Here is a 9,952-nt window from a genome sequence, read left to right on the forward strand (position 1 = left end):
GCAGAACACAAATATATATATATATAAGCAGAACACAGCAAACTCCGAGACCAATAAACACAGACCAAGACTCCCAACCAATCAGGATGAAGAAAAAACCATTCTGGCACAGCAATAGGCTGCCCCAAATTTAAATCTGAAACCACTGTAAAGTCTGACCCACAGACGGACACAATACAGAAGCCTGATGATGGCAGATGAGATTCTGCTGAAAGCGTTGCTACAACTTTAAAGAACTACAATGACGTGGGAAAATACCCGAACCAAGCCGAACACCATACATACATACATACATACATACATACATACATACATACATACATACATATATATATATATATATATATATATATATATATATATATATATATATATATATATATATATATATATATATATATATATATATATATATATATATATATATATATATATACGCACACACACACATATATATATATATGTTTTCTTAAGTTTTCATGGTACTTACATGTATGGTATTCAGCTTTGTTCGGGTATTTTCGCACATCATTGTAGTTGTGCTTTTAAAGTTGTAGCAACGTTTCAGCATAATCTCATCTGCCATCATCAGGCTTCTGTATTGTGTCCGTCTATGAGTCAGGCCCCCACAGTTGTTTCAGTTTTAAATTTGGGGCAGCCTATTGCTGTGCCAGAATGGTTTTTTTCATCCTGATTGGTTGGGAAATCTTGGTCTGTGTTTATTGGTCTCGGAGTTTGCTGTGTTCTGCTTGATTGGTGTTTCTAATATCTTCTGTCTGTTTTGTGGCTCTTTTTGTATCTTGATTGGCTGGCAACATTGTGTTCCTTTATTGGAGGCCTTTTGTGCAGCTTGGCTCCGGGTAAATGGACGGCTATCATTTGTTAGGAAGCTAGGTTTCATCTGGGTGCCTGGTTGGGGTGTGTTTGAGCTGGAGGTATCAGGGGTGATCTGTTTGTGTCCAGGTGTTTGCCTGCCTAGTGGTGTGGAGATTTTTTTGTATACAAAGAACAAAGATACAAACAAATTGAAGGAGCCCCTATGGGATCACCACTGTAACCCGTCATTGCAAACCTTTTCATGGAAGAATTCGAATCCAGAGCCCTGGCCAATGCCATCCACAAACCCAAACTATGGTTAAGATACATCAATGACACATTCGTGATTTGGCCCCATGGAAAAGAAAACCTAAACAATTTCCTAACACACCTAAACAGCATACCCCCCAAAATCAAGTTCACCATGGAAATGGAAACAAACAAACAACTACCATTCCTAGATGTACTAATCTACAAAAAAACAGATGGCACACTAGGACACACTGTATACCAGAAGAAAACACACACTAACTGCTACCTCAACGCCCAATCCCACCACCACCCAGCAACGCCCAATCCCACCACCACCCATAAACTCTGTGGCTAAAACACTAATTGCTAGAACCAAACGCCTGGCAGACCAGACACACATAAAGACTGAACTATGCACCCTGACTAAAGTACTGACAGCCAACAGCTTCCACAAAAGCAAAATCACCGGCTTGATCCACAAAAACACACTGAGACATAATAGAGACCCAGAAGATGAACAGACCTATGGAACAGCTGTCCTGCCCTACATAAGAGGTACTACAGACAAAATCAGTAAGATACTACACAGACATCACATCAAAACTGCCTTCAAAACAGACAGAATAGCAGCCATCCTTAGAAACCCCAAAGATAAAACTGACCTGGAAAACCAAGGCATATACGAAGTCCCCTGTGCATCATGCCCGGCCACATACATTGGACAGACTAATAGAAGAATAAGTACCCACCTGGATGAACACAAAAATGCAGTCAAAAAGCTGGAACACACTTCCTCACTAGTCCAACACATGGAAGCCACAGGTCATAGCATCAACTTCAATGGCACCAAAACCCTAGCCACTATAGAAAACCCCAGCCACAGAATCATCAGAGAAGCCATAGAGATTGAAAAAAGACCTGAAAGCATGAATAGAAGAGATGATTCCACCAGACTGTCAAACATTTGGAAGCCTGCACTCACAAACAAAAAAATCTCCACACCACTAGCCAGGCAAACACCTGGGCACAAACAGATCCCCCCTGATACCTCCAGCTCAAACACACCCCAACCAGGCACCCAGATGAAACCTAGCTTCCTAACAAATGATAGCCGTCCATTTACCCGGAGCCAAGCTACACAAAAGGCCTCCAATAAAGGAACACAATCTTGCCAGCCAATCAAGATACAAAAAGAGCCACAAAACAGACAGAAGATATTAGAAACACCAATCAAGCAGAACACAGCAAACTCCAAGACCAATAAACACAGACCAAGATTCCCAACCAATCAGGATGAAGAAAAATCCATTCTGGCACAGCAATAGGCTGCCCCAAATTTAAAACTGAAACAACTGTGGGGGACTGACTCACAGACGGACACAATACAGAAGCCTGATGATGGCAGATGAGATTCTGCTGAAACGTTGCTACAACTTTAAAAGCACAACTATAATGACGTGGGAAAATACCCGAACAAAGCTGAAGGCCATACATGTAAGTACCCGCGAAAACTTAAGAAAACAAATATATATATACATATACATATACATATACATATACATATACATATACATATACATACGTACGTACATACATACATACATACATACATACATACATATATATATATATACACACATATACACATATACACATACACACACACACACACACACACACACACACACACACACACACACACACACACACACACACACACACACACATATATATATATATATATATATATATATATATATATATATATATATATATATATATATATATATATATATATATTTTCTGAGGTTCTCAGGGTATTTGTATGTGGATCTTTGGTTATTCGGGTTTTCTCCTGCGTAAGATTGGAAGTATCTAGGCAACGTTTCAATGAAGTCTCATTCATCATCTTCAGGCTTGTGTCTTCGGCTCTGTGCTTCTCAGAGTGATGTGAGCTTGCAGTTGCTTCTTCCTTTTAACTGCTAGTGGGGGTGTGACTTGATTGGGTGGGGGCTTGGCTGTGTTCTGATTGGGTGGGGGTGTGTTCTCATTGGTAGGGGTTTGGCTGTGTTCTGATTGGTTGGGGGTTGGCTGTGTTCTGATTGGCTGGAGGCGTGTTCTGTTCAGGTGGGGGTTTGGTTGTGCTCAGCTTAGTCTTAGTTGCTGGGGGATTTGAGCTGGTGAGCTGTGATCCTGCTGTTTGGCTTCGAGTTCGTGGTCGTGCCGCATCTTCATGGTGGGGGTCAGTTCGCTTCATGTATGGCTCGGAGGGGTTTGAAGTGGGTAGTGATGCAGCTGCAGTGTGGCTTATACATATATGCAGCTTATATATATACGTATATGTATATGTATATGTATATGTATGTATTTATACAACAATGTAAAACTAAGTATTGTTATTGTTTATAATCTATGATGGTCTGTAACCCTCTTAATTTTCTAATTTTATTTAATCATTTTAATAAATTAATTAAGTATAGTTCTAAATACAATAGCTTATATAGTAAACATATATAATTCAATAAATATAGATAAATATGTGTTTGATTGTTTTCTTTTCTTATATACTATATCTTATAACTTTCTTATAGTTCAATTAAGCCTATGAATCAATATATAGCCATTAATTAGTTGTACATCAATTGATTAATTAGTTGTTATCCATGGTATCAAATTGTGGAAAAATTTAAAGAATATATAGGGTATAACAGTTATAAAGAATCTAGCAATCTATGAAATAGGATACATAAATTAATTCTTCTTGCAAGCAATCAGATATATAGATAGATAGATAGATAGATAGATAGATAGATCGATCGATCTTTGGTTATTCGTGTTTTATCCCGCGTAAGATTGGAAGTATCTAGGCAACGTTTCGATGAAGTCTCATTCATCATCTTCAGGCTTGTGTCTTCGGCTCTTTGCTTCTCAGAGTAATGTGAGCTTGCATATATATATATTGCTTTAGATTTTTTTCAATATACACTTTTGAATTTAATACTTAGAAATTATTCAGCTTTCTTCTTCTTTCTTCTTTTTTCCCCTTTCTTCTGTCACATTACTTTCCTCATTTCCTGTTTCCTCAGTCCTCTTTAACTACTTAGTCACTTTCACTCTCAAATTGCACAGTCACAGCATTCTATGAAAATGGTTCCACTCTCCGTTCAACTATAGTTCTCCATTAAAGTTCCAATTGTTCTCTCTAATGTCTCTTTTCTGCTCTACCAGTAATCAATCCAAATCGTAGAAATTTTGAGTTTTTATTCACAGAGTCTCGATCTTTTCTTCTGCGGTACTCTCTCTCAGCTGTTAAACTGTTGTTTCCTCCTCTCCCTTTCACTCCACTATCCCCCACCAATTAGCCACTGTATTCACTCTCTCCGGAGGCTTCCTTTGTCAAAGTCTTTCACAGGGCTCTCTCACCTCTCAAAAACTGTCCCAGTCTGCTGTTCTCCTTCTGATGTCTTGCGTTGATCCACTTTCCTGCTTCCCAATCGCAGCTGGCTGTCACAGCTTCAGATCTGCCAAGGATGCCGGGTTTCTTTTGTGCTGGATTCAAAGGGCTTCCCCTCATTGCAGTGGGAGGTTGCTTTCCTCCACTCTGCTCCTAGGTTTCCCCTTGAAGAGGGTTTTCCACAAGGAAGAGTCATTCAATGTACTTCTGAACTAACTAGTCTTAATTTTTGATGTCTACCAGATGAATAGGAGATTTTTCCATTAACATGGTTTATTGTATCAGAAGGATATTTTAAGGAATAATCCAACCTTGTATTCTAGCAAAAAATGTTTGATATATCTAATAAAAGAAAAAGAAAAAGTATTCCTCTAATTTCTTAGATTCTCAGTGTTTAACTTCTAAATTAATTGCATTTTCATTTATAACAGACACAACCTCTTTCTTTGTGCAATGATTATTGCTCCTTGGGGTTCAGCAAGATCAAAATAGAAGGGAAGCAATTTTGCTGTTACAAATGCCTCCGTTGCCCAGAAGGGGAAATTGGCAACCAGACAGGTAAGAGATATAATTCAAGAAGAATTGGTGTTGGTCAGTTCTGAAGGTCAATAAATTCAAAGCATTACCCAGGATTTTGATGTTGGGTCATTTATCCCTGCTGATGCTTAAAAAGAATGATTGTAACCACAACAATCATGGTATAGTTCCAAATGTGGCCCCAACTCGCAAATGACCACTGGCACTTGAACTAGTTTTTATATACAAATCTATATATAAGTCTAATTGCTATTGCTATTTCAGAACCACTAGAACGTCATCTAAATGTTTCCAGGATTAGGGTTAGGATGGTTGGTGTGTAAAGCATGACATTTTTGTTGAACAGATTCACCATCCTTCACTTATTTTCTATTCTATACTTCCTTTTTTCATTTCATATTTATTCTGTTTTCATGCTGTAAGCCATTTAAAATCAGCAATGACAAAATAAAACAAATATATAAATGGTAAATGATAAGTGAAGGATATCAAACATCACTGATATAGACAGATTTTTTCCAGTCATCCTGAGTCTCATTGAAAGTGCCATCTAGATGGATGTAAAAATATGTCCATCCCAGACATTTATGGATACAAAGGACTAGCCACATGGAAATAATCTTTGTGCTTAGGCCCTCCACCTAAAGAACTCTAAACCAGCTCTTCATTGTATGCCACTTCCCTGAAGGAGCATGTGATTCAGCCCTTGTTAACTCCTGTTTAGCCTACTGTGATTTCTTTCAAAGGAAGAGAATACTATCTATGTAGTTCAGGTTTGAACTTTGGAGTTATTGGTGCTAAGCTTAGTTGTTTGCTTGCAGATATTTCATAACATGATAGATAACATCATCAAAGCTAGTGGGTGAAGGGTTTACTCCCTATTTATATACATTAGCTTTGCCTGCCAGTGTTGGGGAAAATTTGGTTTTCACCTTAGTTGTTCTTTGATTAGATTATCATTTTCTTGTCTGATTTTAATTCCTGCTTATCTGGATATTGGTTGCTCAATGGGATGTGTTCTGCTCTTTTTGTTTCCTTCCTAGCTTTTTTATTGTCTCTTTTGAATGCTGTATCAGTCTAATTTATCTCCATAGTCCTGATCAGTAGGGCATTATGGGCTCCATAGTATAAAACAACAATGTACTAAATATAACTTGATAAATATTGCCATAATAATCCCTATCAAAATCTTCTTACACAATGAGCATAGAATATAGATAACTTCTTTGCAATTCATGAGCTCATCATTAAGAGGAAGGCTATTCTGTTTTTGTTTTCCCCTCCCATTTTAAAAGGAGGAGGAAGAGGTGGAGACATACTTTCTTATGGTGCTCTTTTGAGAGAGTGCATTGGTTTCAGATTTGAGCTAATTGCCTTTAATTGTGCCTTTTTTACATTGACATGTACTTTAAAAAGAGAGAAAAAGATTATTATACTCTTCACACAGTGTAATATCAAGACTTGCTTCCTCTAAAGCAAGGTGTTAAACTGGATTTCTTCAAGAGCCGGATCAGCATTACAGTTATCCTCTGCGGGCCAGTGGGGTGGAGGAGGGGGAGGCAGAACATATGCCATCTGCAGCACTCTGCAGGCCAAAAACAGCTCATTTCCAGCCCATTTCCTGGCCCATTTTGTCCCATTTTGAGCCCTTTTTCAGCCCATTTTTTGGTCATTTTCAGCCCACTTTGCGGCATTTTTCAGTTGCTTTCCAGCCCATTTTTGGCCAGCAGAGTGCTGCAAGAGACCATGGAGGGTGAGAAAGAGGTGTGAGGAGCCACATGCAGCCCATTTTAGCCACCAGAGGCACTGCAGGCCAGTCCTTTGATATTTCCACAGTTAAGCACCCCACTTCAAAGCAATAGCATGGGTTGAAGATTCAATTCAATTTCAACTGTACAAATAGAATGAAATGACATATGAGTGATTTTCAAGGATTTGTTCTCAGATAAGTTAGATTTAAAACTATCCCAGCCCAAGCTTAAATAAATTAGATCCTAAATTTCTAAATTCCCACACTAATTGGTAAATGTCTAGAAAATTCAGGCACTGAAATATATTACTTCTGAAAGTTGCGGATGACAGAATTAACCTGACAGCATTGTTTCCTCTTCCAGGTTTAGATGACTGTTTCCCATGTCCTGAAGAAAACTACCCTAACAAGAACCAGACTCTGTGCATTAAAAAACATACAACATTCTTATCTTACAAAGAACCCTTGGGAACCACTTTAGCCAGTATTGCTTTCTTCTTTTCTTTCATCTCAGTTGTGGTGCTGGGGATCTTCATTAAAAGCCAGGAGACTCCCATTGTCAAAGCCAACAACAGAAACCTCACCTACATTCTCCTCATTGCCCTTCTGTTCTCTTTCCTTTGTAGTTTACTCTTCATTGGGCAACCTGACCAAGTAAAATGTCTCATGCGACAAACTGCTTTTGGGATCATCTTCTCTGTAGCTCTGTCTTGCATATTGGGGAAAACAACCATAGTGGTTCTTGCTTTCACGGCCACCAAGCCAGGTTCCAAAACAAGGAAATGGGTTGGGAAAAGCCTGGCTTATTCTATTGTCTTGTCTTGTTCCTTGCTTCAAATCACAATTTGTAGCGTGTGGCTAGCAACTTCTCCCCCATTCCCAGATTCTGACATCCACTCCATGATTGAAGAAACTGTTTTAGAATGTAATGAAGGTTCAACCATCATGTTTTATACTGCCCTTGGTTTTCTGGGGTTCTTGACTGCTATCAGTTTCATAGTGGCTTTCCTTGCTAGGAAACTACCTGACAGTTTTAATGAAGCCAAATTTATCACTTTCAGCATGTTGGTCTTTTGTAGTGTCTGGGTGTCATTTGTTCCAACCTATCTGAGCACCAAGGGGAAGTTCATGGTGGCTGTGGAAATCTTCTCCATTTTGGCTTCTGCAGCAGGATTACTGGGCTGCATTTTTTTCCCCAAATGCTATATTATTGTTCTGAGGCCCGAATTAAATAAAAAGGAGCAATTAACCAAGAAACAAAAGTAAAACTATCATTCTCTGACTTTCATAAAATGCTGTACTTGCCTCTAAAGAGGGTCTTTTTACCTTTCTATTTCTGTTCTGTCCAACTCTTCTGGGTTTTTTGTTTGTTTTTTGTTTTGGTTTCTTTTCTGTTGGTGTCTTCCTGGCTGGACTTCTAGGTTTTCTTCCACTTCTGAATGTTGCCTTAATGTGATGAAAATTGCTTGAAGAACTTTTCCCTCAGGCCAATCTAAGGAGAGGAAATAAATGCCTCTCCCTCCCCAGTTTTCTCACCTTCTGCCTCATTTCTAATTTTCTCCCTCAACAGGACATTCTGTCTTTCAGTTTGCCTTTTCAGTTTGCCTTTTGGGCTTTGGATTTGTATAAGCCTCTTTTTCATAAAGAATGAGAGCTGCCAAACTGCCACCTTGACTTTTATCCTCCTTCTCACCTTCTGCTTGATGCTGTCATTTGATGGGCAACTCCTGCTGATTGGCTGATTGTGAGATTTAAAAACATTCCAAATTTTATTTTATAGTCACAAATTCAACAGACAACTCTGATGTACATAAAAATGCATTTGCAAATGCAGGCCTCCACGTCTCTTCCCAAAATGGATTGAAATCATGAAGTGCGCCTTTGGGGTTTCCAACAATACTTTATACAGTCCCAATCAATATAGACCATGGCCAAGATCCCTCCCAGTTCCCTTTGTCTGTGTACTTGACAAACACATCCTGTGTATGTGACAAACACATCTTTGACAAACAAATAACACATCCCTGCATACATGACAAATATGACTTCCTTTTGTCCCATTACAACAGGATTTATCTTATCTTGTTTTCTACAGTTTGTTTAGAGCAAGGCCACATTTCCTTGCACATTCCAGTCAAGCTGACACACAATGGTTCTTCCTTTACAGTTTGTAGCCTTGCTGTTGAATCTTGCGATAAGAGTCATTAACATTTTATAATACAGTTAAATTTATTTTATAAAAGAATAACTTTCTACCCATTCTCACAGCAGGTAGGGTGTCCTAACAATGGGGGTGGGCCAAGAAGAGAGGAAGGATGAAGGAGCACATCTGTCAGATCATTTATCTTTTCACACCATTGTTTTAGTGTTGTTTTAGAATAGAATAGAACACTTTATTGGCCAAGTGTGATTGGACACACAAGGAATTTGTCTTGGTGTAAATACTCTCAGTATACATAAACAAAAAGATACATTCATTAAGAATCAAGAATCATAATGTACAACATTTAATGATAGTCATAGGGTACAATCAGCAATGAAATCATACTAGGAAACAGTCAATATAAATTGTAAGGATACAAGCGACAAAGTTACAGTCCTATAATCACAAGTGGGAGGGAATGGGTGATAAGGAGTGATGAGAAGATTAACAGTAATAGTAGTGCAGACTTTGTAATAGTTGAACAGTGTTGAGGGAATTATTTGTTTAGCAGAGTGATGGCTTTCGGGGGAAAACTGTTCTTGTGTCTAGTTGTTCTGGTGTGCAGTGTTTAGTCTAATATCCAGAGATCTTATTCGGTTAGTTTATTTACAGGAACCAGCAAGAACTTTGAATATCTCTTTTTGATTTTTGATAATATCTGTTTTTGATAACAACCTACTACTTGATAAGTTAGAAAAATCTGGGTTAGACAGCATCATCACCACATGGATTTATAACTGGCTGACCATGATAATAGGTAATAAAGATAATAAAAACAGATCTGTAAACAACTAGAAGCAAATAAAGTTATAACTAGTAGCTAGCATGGGTTTGTTGAAAACAGATCATGCCAAACCAATCTTATTTCATTCTTTGATAAAGTGACTAAATTAGTAGACCAGAGAAATGCTATGGACATAGTATACTTAGATTTCAGTAA

The 9,952-nt window shown here is 38.2% G+C and overlaps 1 protein-coding gene across 1 annotated transcript in view; it reads left to right on the forward strand.

Annotated features, from left to right (window-relative positions):
- The window catches only part of LOC113427126 (vomeronasal type-2 receptor 26-like), a 30,131-nt gene extending 22,056 nt beyond the window's left edge, over positions 1 to 8,075 (forward strand). Inside the window, exons 3-4 of the mRNA XM_026689588.1 lie at positions 4,954 to 5,080; positions 7,174 to 8,075. Of these exons, the coding sequence (XP_026545373.1) occupies positions 4,954 to 5,080; positions 7,174 to 8,075 (1,029 nt within the window). The remainder of the gene's footprint in view (positions 1 to 4,953; positions 5,081 to 7,173) is intronic.
- Positions 8,076 to 9,952: the final 1,877 nt, after the last annotated feature.

The sequence above is a fragment of the Notechis scutatus genome, chromosome Z, assembly GCF_049901735.1.
Source record: "Notechis scutatus isolate UNSWTSFEM ecotype Mainland chromosome Z, rNotScu1.2, whole genome shotgun sequence".
Taxonomy (NCBI): domain Eukaryota; kingdom Metazoa; phylum Chordata; class Lepidosauria; order Squamata; family Elapidae; genus Notechis; species Notechis scutatus.